The 16675-nt window shown below is 38.7% G+C and overlaps 1 protein-coding gene across 3 annotated transcripts in view; it reads left to right on the top strand.

Annotated features, from left to right (window-relative positions):
- Nucleotides 1-16675, top strand: part of SFMBT1 (Scm like with four mbt domains 1) — a 201930-nt gene that overhangs the window by 166105 nt on the left and 19150 nt on the right. For all 3 annotated transcript variants that reach the window (XM_066350444.1, XM_066350445.1, XM_066350443.1), the window contains 7 exons: nt 281-382; nt 1593-1743; nt 4327-4409; nt 9390-9516; nt 10570-10683; nt 13399-13441; nt 15876-15940. In XM_066350444.1, the coding sequence (XP_066206541.1) occupies nt 281-382; nt 1593-1743; nt 4327-4409; nt 9390-9516; nt 10570-10683; nt 13399-13441; nt 15876-15940 (685 nt within the window). The remainder of the gene's footprint in view (nt 1-280; nt 383-1592; nt 1744-4326; nt 4410-9389; nt 9517-10569; nt 10684-13398; nt 13442-15875; nt 15941-16675) is intronic.

The raw sequence follows: 16675 nt of genomic DNA, 5'->3' as shown, positions 1-16675 counted from the left end.
TTTTCTTTTCTACTCTTAACTGCATAGCCCCTGACTTATCAAATAAACTTGCTTTTTCTTCAGGTAGCCTTTGTGTGCCAAATGTAGAGTAGGAGTGCCTCCTGTGGTTTTATTCCTAAATAATTTTTTTTTAGGGAAAAAAATTATAGGATTAGATTATTTGCCCAAAACTGGGAAGTTTCATTATTTTAATTAATTAAAAGAAGTATTCAGCTATATGTGAGTATAAAATTAATAGGAAATACTGTATTTTTATTACCTCTTGGTGTTTGCATTTCAGGACAAACAAGTAATTGGTACACACTCATTCTCTGTAAATATGAAATTGGAAGCTGTGGACCCCTGGTCTCCTTTTGGTATCTCTCCTGCTACAATTGTTAAGGTAAAATGGGGGCAGCTTTCTTGGTAAAAACTCCTGTCAGGTGACTGGTTTAGGAAATTGGGAGTGTTCTGATTTCAGGTTCTACTGATGCAGCCCAATGTTTTTCCTAAGCTATGAGGCTCGAATGACTGATGTACACATTTTGTATTTGTACTGCCCACTTCTCTGTGGCCTGTTTCTTCTCACCTTGCTTGCCCCAGCCATCCAAAGCCTGGGCACCAGAGTAGAGGGGTATGCTTTTGATGAGGAAGGATGTTTAACTGGCAGGTGGGCCGTGGTATCTGGAAAGTGTGGAGGTGAGCAGTGTCCTCAATGTCCAGCTCACTGAGCTGAGGAGATATGTGGGGCACAGGTGATCAGTGTCACCAGATCTGCCAGTTGGGTTGCTCCAGCCATGGATTCTAGGTTCAGACTTTAATATTTTGAAAGACTGATAAAAGTAAGGCTCGTATTAGGGGTAATCGCAAGAATTGGACAGGTTGTCAAGGCCCAGTTACTCAGTTACTAGAACTGGTGCATAAAGGAGAGAATTGCAGTTGAAAAACCCATTTACTGAAAGTAGAACCAGAGTCAAGTACAGCTAGAGGAATCGTTGCTTTGATGCTGAATCAGCCAACCTGTTGAGATTTAAAGTTTCCTTGCCTTGGAAGAGTATTCTTAGAGCACGGAGGGATTCTGAACCTGTAATGGGTCAGAGGCTCTAACTGGCGTTTGAGGGCTGTAGAGTGGCAGAAGCCAGCAGAGGCTCAACAGACCGCTCTGGCATCAAACTAGGCTAGGGACTGGAAATCTAATATATTGTGTAGTTGACTGCACACTAAACCTAAACTAAATTTTGTTTGGAACCATAATACTTGGATTTGAATCCAGGTTCTGCTTGTTCTTGGCTGTGTAACATGGGGCAAGTTAACCTCTTTTTAAACTTAGTTTATCTGCAAAATGGGATTGATAATGGTGTCTACCTCATTAGGTTGTTAGAAAGATTAAAACTGAATTAATACATGAAAAGCATTAAATTAAAATAGTACCTGACACAGAGATAACATTTATTGAGTGTATATTATTATTAATAACCACTGTAGCTATGAACTTTGGTAGCATGTTCAGCTATGCCAAAGAAATGACGTGTGTGTGTGTGTGTGTGTGTGTATGTGTGTGTACATACACATAAAACCATTCATCTATTTTATCAATTAAATTGTACGTACAGGTTTTTGATGAGAAGTACTTTCTGGTGGAAATGGATGATTTGCGACCAGAGAATCATGCAAGGCGATCTTTTGTGTGTCATGTCGACAGTCCTGGTATTTTCCCTGTTCAGTGGAGTCTGAAGAATGGTTTACACATCATCCCCCCTCCTGGTATTAATTTGTTCTGTTCTGAATTGTTTATCGGGAATTTCCCCTGAAATGAGATTCATCAGATGGCATTACCTGGATTGTCTGTTCTTCTCTCTTTTCATGTCCCAGCCTATCCTTAACAGTTGTGAGCCTAAGAGAAGTAAAAATGAAGGCCTAGATCCCATATATTTTCATATTTAAAAGTTATAAATTAAGTTAAACTATTAAGCATGTTCTGTCCTCCTACCTTGACAAATGCGTCTTCATGACAATTGGTGTTCCATGCGGGTTCCTTCGTTCCTTCCATCTTGTTTCTGTTGGGGTCAGAGAGGCCTTGGAATAGGATGTGTAGTGGAAGCTGGGACTGACTTACGAGAAGAGACATTAGAGCTCGAGCTGGGAGGTAGATTATTGGTGATTTTTAGGTTTCTGGACTTCATTTTTGAAGGAGACTCTTCAGATTCCAGAGAAAGGTTTATGATCAAGAGTAGGGTGTAGAGAGGCTGTAGGTAGGAAAGTAGCAGCTCAGACATTGGTGTTTGCAATGTTGCAAAATACGATCTTTGACTCTTTAATCAAAGCTCATCAATATGACTTAGTTGAGCTTGAAAGAAATATTAAATATTTTTTAACTTGGAGTATCTGGAACTGTCAGACATTATCTGATTTTTATATCAGCAAACCAGATTGGCAGTATACAGTATATCCTTTTTCGTAGGCTTTGGTAAAGCATGGCTTTACTCTAAATGTTGACTGCTGGAACATGGGGCTGAAAGTGCTCTGTGTGTTAGCAGGAGTCATAAACTTAGAACCTTTGCCTTCCATTCAGCTTTCATTCATCTGAAACTGCTGTCTCTTCCTTTAGCGCCTAAGTCATAGTAGAATTGATAACAATTGTGGAATGTTTGCTACAAACCAGGCATTGGGCTTGTCACTGTGGAGAAAGACGTGACCTAAACACATTTCCTTCAAGGAGCAAGTGAGGAAAACAGTAACGGAGCTTCCCAGGTTCTCCTTCATCAGTGAACAGAGAGTGGTAGTGCCTTCTGGGTGGTGATGGGGTGAGGGACTCATGTATAAGAGGAAGTTCTTGTTTTGCAAAAAGGCTCTGGACATCCCAAGTTCTTCATCCTGCCTGCTGCCTTTATGTGAAAAGAAAAATCAATTATTAAAACTGTTGGAGCTTTCAGCATTATTATGGACAACTCAACTGTCTTTATAAATAGAAGAAAAGTATTAGAATATATAATTGGAAATGGCAGGTAATTTACTGTGAGGAACTGAGGTGGAGGCAGAGGGAGAGTTTGATGCCAATCTCATTTGGAAAGAAGACATGATTGCAGGAGCCGTTTGGCTACAGGATAGCATAGTCTTGAGTGGCCTGCTTTGTGCCTGTGAGATATTAAGATATTAAGCTCAGGGCAGAGAGCAGCTCAGACACAGTGGCCCAGTCCAGGTTCTCGCACACAGATGCAGAGACTTCTTTCAGAAAGCATGGTAGACTTAAGTGGGGAGTTAAGGTCTATTTTTTTCTGAAATGAATTTATGATTCAAGTTATAAGAGCATTGAGATTCTGTAGGACATGAATCTGAAAACCAGTGCCAAGAGGGTTGTATTCATAAGATATGTTTAAGGAAATGGCTTTAGAAAAGGGGAAAAAAAGTCTACTGATTAAATAGTACTGCTCTCTCTTCCTTTAGCGCCTAAGTCAGGGGTAGTCAACCTTTTTATACTTACCACCCACTGTTGTATCTCTGTTAGTAGTAAAACTTTCTAACCACCCACCAGTTCCATAGTAATGGTGATTTATAAAGTAGGGAAGTAACTTTACTTTATAAAATTGATAAAGCAGAGTTACAGCAAGTTAAAGCATATAATAATAATTACTTACCAAGTACTTTATGTCGGATTTTTGCTAATTTTGGAAAAATAAATCTTTATAAAACAATATACTATAGTTAAATCTATATTTTTATTTATACTTTGGTTGCTCCGCTACTGCCCACCATGAAAGCTGGCACGCCCACTAGTGGGGGGTAGGGACCAGGTTGACTACCACTGGCCTAAGTGATAGTAGAACTGATAACAAGATTGGATTTACTGGTACAAGTTAAATCCAGTTATAGCTGTCTTAAATTTTTTGGTAAATTGGCAGTAACTAATCATATAAAATAGTGCCCAAAGCCCTGACTAAATAGCTTGGTTGGTTAGAGTATCTTCCCAATATTCAGAGGTTGCCAGTTTGATCCCCAGTCAGGGCACATGCAAGAATAGATTGATGTTTCTGTCTGTCTGTCTGTCTGTCTGTCTCTCTCTCTCTCAAATCAATTTTACAAAAATAGTGCTCAAAATAAATGCCTAATTTGAAACAAGAGTTTTGAAATTTATCCAAAGAACTGTATTGTTATATAGTTGACCACATTTACTCTTTTTTATAAAACTGTGAATGCTTTGGATTTATAAGGTGTTTTTCCCTTTCTCTAAAATGATCACAGTCCCCAAATTAGCAAAATTAGATATTGTGAGTGGCCACTGGGTAGAGCTGTAAAGCCAGGCGGTCCTGTGTGGTGTGAATCATTGCTGTGCTGTCTCTCTCTGCCTAGGCTTCCCAGGCCAGGACTTCGATTGGGCCGACTACCTCAAACAGTGCGGTGCTGAAGCTGCTCCCCAGAGGTGCTTCCCTCCGGTGAGAAGCCCGACCCCTCTTAGCCACTGCTTCCAGGCTGCTTCTGTGCTTTTTATGATTATTACTCTGAAGTTCAGTCCTGTCACTTAACTTGAATAAGCATCTGTTGATTGTAATAAAATGGTCCAAGGAAGAATCCATTCACTGCAGAAGTTAATTTGTTAATTTAATAGTATTTAATGAGGCTTATTTTTTATTGGCTGAAATGTGAATTTAAAATTTTGGTTCATAATTATCTTTGATGGTTCAATAATATGAAAAAATATTAAGTGAAAAAAATTGTTAAACCTATTTTTAAATAGTCTATAAAATAATTATATTATTAATATAATAATAAATTATTTATCAAAATAAAACCATGCACATGGCTTACAAAGCCAACCTGCGGTAAAGAGCTTAGATTAGAACATAAAACAATAGTTCATGCCTGGGCCAGATAGCTTGGTTGGTTAGAACTTTGCTCTAAAGCACAGAGCTCAAACAGATTAATGTTCCTGTCTCTCTCTCCCTCTTCCTCTCTCTCTAAAATGAATAAAGAAGAAAAAGAAAAACAGTAGTTCCTTTTCCTATCCCTTTCCATAGTTTGCCTGCCCAGAAGTATTCAAGATAATAATGCTGCTCTGTATTGAATCATTAATTTTAAACATGTCTATTGGTTCTGCATTATAGTAAATAAGCATTTAGCTATGTATTTTACATAACCTTTCTCCCCTGTCTTACCTCTACCTCTTCTTTCCATTATAGTTATATTGCAATTTTTGGTTAAATCTGAATTGAGTATTTACATTATCATGTACATTAGGTATTATTTATAACTGAGTGCTGCAATATTTTATGATTGCTTCCTTTTTAATTTGTCCTTGTTTTTTATTGCTTAATTTTTTTTTGTTTTATTGCTGGTTTTTCCCACTTCTTCCAATGGCCTTTCATAATCCACAAAGGCAACCACATTAGGAAATCTGTCATTCCCCTCTTTATAAAACAATTTGTTTGAAAGATGGGAGAGACATGGATAATATATGCAGAAGTTCCCTTATCTGACTCTGTCAGACAGATAATTAGTGGGTTAATTGAAAGTCAAATAAATCAGGGAATCATCTTTCTGATGAAACAATCTACTTTAATTCAAGAGATATAAATATGCATTCATTTGTTAACATTTTGGTAAGGTTTTTCCTTTGAGTATAGATTGTCAACTAGTGTCTGGAGTCTTTTCTTGCATAAACTATACCTAACATAAATCCTATGATTTTTTTTTCCAGTAGAATGACAACTTTGATACTTTGAAACAGTGTGAATGCAGAATTCTCATGCAGCTAATCACTTCTGCAGGTGTCTAAAGTTCTGCATTAGCACCTGTTGCTTTGGCTTCATCCACCTGGAAAGGGCCCCGAGTGAGATGACTGTGCAGAGCACAGGCACCAGTGCCCCTGTGTCTGGGTCATATAGTCCCATGTTTGGAGCTAAACACTCACATAGCTGCCTTGTACTATTTCCCTGAATTCTCTTTGATCCATCTAGACCTGTGTTATTTTCTTTCTAGTTACAGGGTTTTCTTGTTGTTTTAGGGTAGAGGGGTTAAAATACAATATATTCTCTAGCTGTGTTTTCTTTTTCTCACATCCCTGGCCACTCTGATACCCTGATGTAGGATATCTATCATCTAGTATTTCTCTTAGAGACATCCCTCTTAGCAACCTCCATGCTCTCACCCTAGATGGGTTGCTCTCTAGGCCTGCTGAATAGTTTTAATGTAGAAACTGCCCTTCATTGCCACCCAAGGAATTGACCCTCCCCTATCTGTTTTGTGTATCTTACAGCCTCCTGTTTCTTTCTTGGTTTACTCTGATAGAGCCCCGGCTCTCAGCAGCTTCCTGAAATGGGATGCAAAGGAGGCACATTTTTTTAAGGCTTTGCATATTTGAAAATGTCTTCATTCTACTAACTTGATTGTTTGGATAAATCAAACAATTTAGGTCAGAAGTGATTTTACTTGAGAGTTTTGAAAACATTATTCAGTTGTTTTCTACCTTCCAGTGTTGCTCTTTCTATCTTCCAGAGAGGTTGAAAGCCATTCTTAGTCTTGATCTTTCGTATACAACCTGCCTCTTCCTCCCGGGAAGATGACAAAATCTCTGTTACCACATTTCTCAGTGATGGGTCATAGTATGGCCTGTCTTCATCCACATGCTAGGTTTTCAATGAGCATGTTCTCATTGAACATTCATACCTCTCTGTGCTGGGAGGGTCTCTTGAATTTCCTCTGATTTTCTTCCATTTCTCTCTTGTCTTTTTCTAGAATTTATTTTTTTATTTGTGTGTTGGGCTTCCAGATGAGACCTCTACTTTTCTTACTTTTTCCTTCTGTTTGTTAGTCTTTTTGCTTTTCTTTGTTGTTGTTGTTGTATTTTTCCGAAGTGAGAAAGGGTGGGTGGGGGGGAGACAGACAGACTCCTACATGCGCCTGACCAGGATCCACCAGGCATGCCCACTAGGGGGCGGTGCTTGGCCCCTCTGGGGCATTGTTCCGCTGCAATTGGAAACATTCTAGCACTTGAGGTGGAGGCCGTGGAACCGTCCTCAGCACCCGGGCCAACTTGGATCCAATGGAGCCTTGGCTGCAGAAAAGGAAGAGAGAGAGAGAAAGGAGAGGGGGAAGGGCATGGGCACTTCTCCTGTGTGCCCTGGCTGGGAATTGAAACCAGGATTTCCACATGCTGGGCCGATGCTCTACCGCTGAGCCAACCGGCCAGGGCCTCTTTTTGCTTTTCTTGATGGAAGATTTCCTAAATTTTATCTTTCAGCCCTTCTTTTGAGTTTTAATTTTTATTTTATTTTATTTTTTGACATGGACAGAGAAAGAGACAGGTAGGGACAGACAGGAAGGAGGAGAGATGAGAAGCATCAGTTCTTCATTGCAGCTCCTTAGTTCATTGATTGCATTCTCTTATGTGCCTTAATGGGGGGAGGCTACAGCAGTGTGAGGGACCTCTTGCTAAAGCCAGCGATCTTGGGCTTCAAGCCAGAGACCTTGGGGCTCAAGCCAATGAGCATGGGGTCATGTCTATGATCCTATGCTCAAGCCAGTGACCCCATGCTCAAGCTGGTGAGCCCATGCTGAGGCCTGATGAGCCTGCGCTCAAGCCTGCGACCTCGGGGTTTCGAACCTGGGTCCTCTGCATCCCAGTCTGACACTCTATCCACTGTGCCACTACCTGGTCAGGAGAGTTTTTAATTTTTAATATTACAGTTTTGACATCTAGAACTATTTCTGTTCTGAATATTTGGTTTTAATAGCATATTATTCTTGTTTTAGGATGTGATAGTTTTATCACTGAGAGGATGTTAATTATTCCTGCCTTTCTGGAAGTTTTTGTCTTGTATAATCTTTTTTTTCACATTGCTTGCTTTGTCTGTTTTGGTCTCTAGCTTTCATATATTTAGCTGTCCAGTAATTCTTGGTTGGTTGCTTATATTTAAGAATTGTGGAGGGAGAGTCAGGCACTAGCCCTGGCCAGGCAGCTCAGTTGGTTGGAGCATCCTTCCATTACACCAAGGTTGTAGGTTGGATCCCCCGGTCAGGGCACAAACAGGAAGCAACCAGTGAACACACAACTTAGTGGAACAACAAATGAATGCTTCCCTCTCTCTGTCTCTCTCCCTTCCTCTCTCTGTCTCTAAAAAAAAGAATCACCGAATGAATGCATAAATAAGTGGAAGAAAAAATTGCTACTTTCTGTTACTCCCTCTGAAATAAATAATTTTTTTAAAAAAAGAATGGGGAACTAAAAGATAAAGCTGATTAATAGTTCTGAGTATGTTGGTGGGGCTGGTCAATCTTGAACTTTCCTATAGGGTGGAATCTGGCTGGTCATTTGTTGGGGACACTTAATTATATTTTTACGTGTTTCTTCTTGGGTTTATTATGTTACTATAAGAAGTTTCTTCTAGTTCCTTGTACAGAGAGTAGAGGCAGGGGCTGGATCTCTCACATTCCATATGCAAAACCCTGTTTGGGGCACTGCATGCATGCCTTCAACAGTTCCTGTGTCTCTTGCCTGGGGATCTTACGTGTTACCCTCTCTGGAGGATAAATCTCATCATCTATAGGGGAGATAGGAAGGGACATGCCCTGAGTGTGGAGTGAAGGAGCCAATAGCATGACCTAAATTTCAACAAATCTTTTTATTTTATCTCTTTCTCTTCCACCTCTAGTCGCCTGGTACCTGGTGCTGTCAGTTCTTAACTTTCTTCTCTCTCAGCTAAGATTTACATTTCTTTAATCTACTAATAATTACTCTGGGCACTATTCTAAATTTTAGCTTATAAAATGTTGTTTTCTCCTGTTTATCCTCGTAGGCTTATTAGTCTTTAAACAAAAAGCAATTTAGTTTTAGTTAGTTGTCAGAAGGCAGAGAGAGCAATCAAATACAGAAGTTCAGTTCTTCGTTTTGACCTATTTACAAATTTTTAAAACATATTTGAAATGATCCTTTTAACTTTTTTATAAGCATTATTTATCCTGATTGCCTTTCTTGATATTCATAGCAGTAGGAACCAGGCAGTTTATTGTACGATGGGGCCCTTTATGGGAGGGACAGCGAACCAACAGTGGTGAGGAGCCATTTGGTTCAGGGCACAGAGCCTTATGTACTTTATTTTATAGAAACCTCATAAAGAATGACCCAGTGAGATAGTTGTTCTCAGTGTCATCTGACATATGAGGAAACTGAAGCAAGAACAGTTTTTGTAGCTTGATCAGGGTCACACAGGTAGCAGTAATGCAGGTATATATGACTTTAGAGACTGCCTATAACACTGAGAGGACAGACATTTTCCCTTTACTTCATTAAGAAACAAAATAAAATAAATATGTAGCCTTAAAGTATTACTCTAGGGTTAAATATCACTTGAAAAGGCCTCGCAGATTAGCAGGAATTAATACCGAGTATATTTTGGATTGATTCATTTATTTTCTAGTCAACTTCTGAGCATGAATTTAAGGAGAACATGAAGCTTGAGGCGGTGAACCCTCTTCTCCCTGAGGAAGTGTGCGTTGCCACCATTACTGCAGTGCGAGGCTCCTACCTGTGGCTCCAGCTGGAGGGTGAGTGCCTGTGCCCCTGAGAACCCTTCCATGGCCACTCTTCTTTGCCTTGTCCGTTCACCCTATAACATAGTTGGTCAAACTTAATTGATTAGCTAAAAAGGGATCTTTTTCAGGGACTTCTAATTTATAATGCATGATTCTAAGCTAAAAATTTCTTGCTCTTGACTTTCAAATTTTAGGAAATGAATGTGAATAAAAAGCCTTTACTACAGAGTCCCCTATTTTCTTGAAGGGGAAAGTATAAGTCAAATAGGATATATTTAGGATATATTTTGATCTGACCAAAATATATGAGCATGAACATTAATAACTAGCTTATTCAAGAGATATTTTGGTTGTCCCCATCCATTAGAAGCAAAAAATATGTAAAATTTAAAAAATGTATTACACTAAAACTAATAATATTCAACCGTTGGACAGGTTTGTGGGCAGAAGTGCTGGGTGAGTACTCAGTGCTGCAGTTACTGTATACGTCACTGCAGACGAGGCACCTCAATGCCTGGGTTTCATTTCTGTTCAGCTTCTAACTAGTCACCCGGTACCTTCTGCTTCCAGTTTGTAGAATTGGCATTTGATACTTGATATTGAGGACAGTATTGATAGGCTTTCAGGTATTTTTAACCCCTGCTGAGCTACCTGCCTAGGTCACTTTCTGATTTGAATTCGCTGATCTGTCTTCTGGCTTGTCTCTAAGTATTGATACAACTAATGTTCTCGTTGAGTAGAAATTTCACTTTTGCCTTTGTTTCATAATTATTTCATGGAGTTTGTCAACCATGTGAATGATACTGCGGATAGTTCTAGTTGCTTATTTGCTGTTCCCTAACAAGGGTCACCCTGTATATTCATTACCCATTTTGGTCTTTTTGCAGCTGTCCATGAGAGCCATTTACCTTTGTTCTTAATGTTTGTCATATGTGAAAAAAATATGACTTCTGTGTAAAAAGAACTTGTTCAAGAGACTTTGCTGTAGAACACTGATTGTCTAGGAAGTAGTTTATGAAGAAGGGCATTTAGTGGTATAAAAATTTTTTTTTTAAATCCAAACAGGTTCTAAGAAGCCCATCCCTGAATGTATAGTGAGTGTGGAATCCATGGATATATTTCCTTTGGGCTGGTGTGAAAGCAACGGCCATCCTCTCAGCACTCCTTGTCGAGCACGAGGTACCTGTCTATTTCTGGGCCAAAGGGTTGGTTGTTAAATAATTTGTTGTGTGGCTGCTACCAATTAGGATGAATCTAGGTATTTCAGAGAAAAATAAAATGATGTTCTGGTTATATGTTACTGCATAGGAAATTAATTATTGCAGCAAACATTTACTATCTTACAGTTTCTGTGGCTCAGGAATCTGGGCACAATTTAGCTGGGTCCCCTGGTCCTGCCTCTCACAGGCTGCCATCCAGGTGGCAGCCAGGGCACTCGGCATCTCAAGGCTCAACCAAGGGAGGGTCTCCTCCCAAATTTACATAGAGGGTTTTTGGCAAAAGTACATTTCCTTGTGGACTGCTGGACTGAGGGCCTCAGTTCCTTGCTGGCTCTTGGCTGGAGGTTTCCCTCAGTTTCTTGCCATGTGGGACTCTTTCTAGGGGAGCTCACAGCATGGTGGTTGACTTCCATCAGCCAGCAAGTGAAAGAGTCAGAAAGGTTAAAAATGGAAACCAAAGTATTTTTATAACCTGATGTTAATAAGTAATCACCCCCCCCTTTGTAAGAACAACTTTATTGAGATATCATTTATATAACATAAACTTTGCTCTTTTAAGGTCCTAGACTGACCTGTGGTGGCACAGTAGATAAAGTGTCAACCTGGAATGCTGAGGTTGCAGGTTGAAAACGCTGGGCTTGCCTGGTCAAGTCACATACAAGAAGCAGCAACTATGGTTGATGCTTTCTGCTCCTTCCCACTCCCCATTCTCTCTTTCTAAAATCAATAAATAAAATCTTTTTTTTAAATAAAGTACAGGCCCTGGCCGATTGGCTCAGTGGTAGAGCATCAGCCTGGCATGCAGGAGTCCCGGGTTCGATTCCCGGCCAGCGCACACAGGAGAAGCGCCCATCTGCTTCTCCACCCCCTCTCCTTCCTCTCTATCTCTCTCTTCTCCTCCTGCAGCCGAGGCTCCATTGGAGCAAAGTTGGCCCCGGCGCTGAGGATGGCTCTGTGGCCTCTGCCTCAGGCGCTAGAATGGCTCTGGTCACAACAGAGCGACACCCCGGATGGGCAGAGCATCGCCCCCTGGTGGGCATGCCAGGTGGATCCCAGTTGGGCACATGCGGGAGTCTGACTGCCTCCCCATTTCCAACTAAAGAAAAATACAAAAAAAAAAAAAAAAAAAAAAAAAAAAAATATATATATATATATATATATATATGCACTTGATACTTGATATCGAGGAAAGTATTGATAGACTTTCAGGTATTTTTAACCCCTGCTGAGCTACCTGCCTAGGTCACTTTCTGATTTGAATTCGCTGATCTGTCTTCTGGCTTGTCTCTAAGTATTGATACAACTAATGTTCTCGTTGAGTAGAAATTTCACTTTTGCCTTTGTTTCATAATTATTTCATGGAGTTTATTTGTCAACCATGTGAATGATACTGCGGATAGTTCTAGTTGCTTATTTGCTGTTCCCTAACAAGGGTCACCTTGTATATTCATTACCCATTTTGGTCTTTTTGCAGCTGTCCATGAGAGCCAGTTACCTTTGTTCTATACATATATATATATAAAGTACAGCAGGTCCTCAATATATATATAAAGTACAGCAGGTCCTCGAATAGCATTGTTTGGTTCAACATCATTTTTTTTGTGACGATGATGAGATGCCATAGAAACAACTCTTATTTATATCAGCCTGTAGTAAATTGATTATCATTGCCAGTCTGGTTTCCAGAGCAGTCACGCCATTTCAATACCTACCAGCAGTTTGTGAGGGTTCCACGTTCTAACTGTCCCTGTCCTCGTCTTCTCCAACACTTATTATCTGGGTTTTTTGTTTGTTTTTTATATAGCCATACTGGTGGGTGTGGAGTATTATTTTAACTATGGTCTTGATTTGCATCTCCTAATGACTAGTTATGTGGAACATCTTTTCATGTGCTTATTGACCAATTACTCTATCTTCTTTGGAAAAAGACATTTGCCCATTTTGTAATTGGGATTTTTTGTTGCCAAGTTGTGGGGTTTTGTTATGTATTCTAGATATCCCTTATCAGATATAATTTGCAAGTATTTTCTCCCATTCTGTGGGTTGCCTTTACCTCTCTTAATAATGTCCTTTGATACACAAAAGTTTTTTAATTTTGATGTAGTGCAATTTATTTTTTTTGTTGCCTGTGCTTCTGGTGTCATAACCAAGATATCATTGCCAAATCCAATGTCATGAAGATTTTCCCTTATTTTTTCTTCTAAGAGTGTTATAATTTTTACCTATGACGTTTAGGTCTTTGATCCATTTTAAGTTACTATGTGGTGTAAGGTAAACGTCCAACTTCATTAATGTGGATATTCAGTTTTCCCAGCACCATTTGTTGAAAAGACTATTTTCCCTATTGAATGTTTTGGCACCCTTGTGAAAATCAGTTTGGGGTTTTTTTTTAGTATCTATTCCTGCTCAGAAAATATTCATAAGAATTGATTGACCTAGGGAACCTTGAAAATATTATTTTTAGTCTTTGTTTAAAGACCCAAAAATGTGCATTAGTCTAGATAGTCAGACATATCAGCACTTACCAGTACTTATAGTACTTGTAGTACTTGCTACTTAAATATACATATAACCAGGTTTAAAATATGCTAATGTTACCTTAATACATATATGTTTTCCTCTGTTTTTTTTTTTAATTTTTCTTGACATACACATTTTTGTTTTCTTCTTACAGTACACAAACAGAGGAAAATTGCCGTGGTTCAGCCTGAAAAACAGTAAGTAATATAATTGTATATTTGAACAGTTAACATTTGAAAGTTAGAATACCTATTAAAAGAAATAACTAAAAGTACGTATATCTCCTTGTATGTTATTTTCTCCGATGAAAGCACAGTCCTTTAATTCAACTTTTGATAGTTTGCATACTTTTCTTTACAATATATGCATTTTCTAAAATGGCATTATATACAGAAGGGTAAAATCTGTTCTCAAGATGTTCCACAAATTGAGTTTTCTTTCGCTTTAGAGCTGGAAGGCATTTAAACAAGAGAAGATAGAGTCTCAATGCTGGGATTTGTTAAGGAAGAGCAAACAATGTAAATCATGGTATTATTTGTTCACAGTGTAAAAAAACTTGAGCTAGAAGACAAGTCTAAAAGAGGCACATGAAAATAGTGCCCTTGTGTCCCATCAGAAGACCCTATATAGCATATCTTCCTACACAGCTTTTGAGAAGCTATTGGTTAGTGTTGCCTTAAAAATACAAGGGTTTCTGTGTGTATGCATGTGATTTTAAACATTGGATTTTCAATTTTGTATTAGTTTGCTTAAGTTGCCATAACAAAATGCTACAGACAGGTTGGCTTAAGCAACAAATTTATTTTTTCACAGTTCTGCAGTCTGGGAAGTCTGAGATCAAGGTACCAGCTTGATTTGGTTCCTGGTCAGGGCTCTCTTCCTAGCTTACAAACTGCTGTCTCCTCACTATGTCCTCACAAGGTGAGGATGGAAAGGAAAGATATTTCTCTCTTTTCTAGGCCACCAATTCTACTGGTTTAGAGCCTGGCCTTTTTTTTTCTTTTTTTTTTACCTCCTAAAAGCCGTATCTCTAATACAGTCACACTGGGGATTAGGGCTTCAACATGGATTTTAAGGGGACACGATTTAGTTATAGCAAATTCTGTATAATTTATAGCTGCTTCTGTGGTTATGTGAGTAATAAAACTTTGACAATAGAAGTAGAGGGAAAGGACACAGATTTTTTTTCTCCTAGCTAACTTAGATAGCCAGTGACAAAACTCTGCCTTTGGGTTTTTCCTTGACATGTTTGTCAAGACTGATGCAACATTTTAGTCAGGAAGTATTGTAAAAGGATAAATTTCCCTTTTTCAGTGATTGCTGCAAATACAGTAATGCTCTCTTTTTAATAATATAGTTTGTTTTTACAATCCAATAAAAAAATGGGAAGAGGACATGAACAGACACTTCTCCCAAGAAGAAATACAAGTGGCCAACAGATACATGAAAAGATGCTCAGCTTCATTAGTTATTAGAGAAATGCAAATCAAAACTACAATGAGATACCACCTCACACCTGTTAGATTAGCTATTATCAACAAGACGGGTAATAGCAAATGTTGGAGAGGCTGCGGAGAAAAGGGAACTCTCATCTACTGTTGGTGGGACTGTAAAGTAGTACAACCATTATGGAGGAAAGTATGGTGGTTCCTCAAAAAACTGAAAATAGAACTACCTTATGACCCAGCAATCCCCAAAACCTCAGAAACATTGATACGTAAAGACACATGTAGCCCCATGTTCATTGCAGCACTGTTCACAGTGGTCAAGACATGGAAACAACCAAAAAGCCCTTCAATAGAAGACTGGATAAAGAAGATGTGGCACATATACACTATGGAATACTACTCAGCCATAAGAAATGATGACATCAGATCATTTACAGCAAAATGATGGGATCTTGATAACATTATACGGAGTGAAATAAGTAAATCAGAAAAAAGAACTACATGATTCCATACATTGGTGGAACATAAAAACAAGACTAAGAGACATGGACAAGAGTGTGGTGGTTACCAGGGGTGGGGGGAGGGAGGACGCAGGAGGGAGGGAGGGAGAGAGTTAGGGGGAGGGGCACAGAGAAAACTAGATAGAGGATGACGGAGGACAATCTGACTCTGGGCGAGGGGTATGCAACATAATTTAATGACAAGATAACCTAGACATGTTTTCTTTGAATATATGTACCCTGATTTATTAATGTCATCCCATTAACATTAATAAAAATTTATTTAAAAAAAATAATATAATTTGTTTTTAAATTTGAGATTGATGAAAGAAAACAGACCCTATATTAAAAATGTTTCTGTTCTTTGACAGTTAAGAAAACTGAATAGCCTCCTTGTGTTTTCAGAATCCCAAAAGGAATTCTATAATTGTTGCTCACATAAATGAAAGAAAGTTTGTCTGAACATGCGGTATCACATGGCTGTCAACTGTTGGCTCCTTAGACTGTGTGCATAGTTTTAAAAACAACCACTTTTTAAAAAGTATGATCGAGGAAACACCTTTTTTTTTTAATGGACTTTGCCGTCTGCCACATTTGCTTTCTTAGATTTGAAGGAAACTAACCTTCATACTTTATTGACTTTAAGGATTATCTTACTATTTTGTTGTGTTTTCTTGATTCAGGATACCATCCTCGAGGACTGTCCATGAGGGCCTGAAGAACCAGGAGCTGAACTCCACGGACTCAGGTATAAGTACATGCAATCTTAGGGGAAAGAGAACTGTTATTTTTTTTAATGGACTGTATCTAAAAGTAAACAATACATTTGATTTATAGGATATAGCTTCTTAGAAGGGTCTCTTAATTGTGATTTAAAGAGATACAATTATCTAAGATATACTTCTTAATAATGACCTTTAGATTGATACCTCTGTCTATTTATAATAATTGTAGCTCTTCTTTACTAATCACTTATTGAGTGCCGAGGACTCTAGAGGTCGATATTATTATCCCTGAGTTTATAGAAAGGAACTGAAGTCCAGGCAGTGCTCTTTCTTAATCAGGGTGGGTGAGATGTGGTTGTTCTTCTTTCAGCCCTTTTTTTGATATGCACAGTTTGTATATATATTTCTCGATTAAAAATATAAAGCACTGGAAAAACAGATTGTCCCAGAGGACAATTGCCTTATAAATGAGACTGGTATATTTTCAGGAGGCCCAAATCTTTTGTCGAGAGGTCTCTCCTTGTAACTGTTTGACTCCTCCTTTGCTGGTTGTATTACATTTAGCATCTTGGTTGTGTGTGTTCTAGCACAGGTTTGACATTTGGATGGGTATTTAGTAAATGCCTAGAAAAGAAAAGAAACCAAAGGTTGGAGAAATCATGCAGCTTATAAGTAGAAGTGTCAGAAATCTTTCTCAAATTCAAAATCGGCATTTTTTTTCTCTCATCTATCCTCTGCCCTTCCATTACTGTATATCA

Source organism: Saccopteryx leptura, chromosome 10 (genome assembly GCF_036850995.1).
Source record: "Saccopteryx leptura isolate mSacLep1 chromosome 10, mSacLep1_pri_phased_curated, whole genome shotgun sequence".
Classification (NCBI taxonomy): domain Eukaryota; kingdom Metazoa; phylum Chordata; class Mammalia; order Chiroptera; family Emballonuridae; genus Saccopteryx; species Saccopteryx leptura.
The sequence above is the reverse complement of the archived record's forward strand: the minus strand, read 5'-3'. Positions and strand labels throughout refer to the sequence as shown.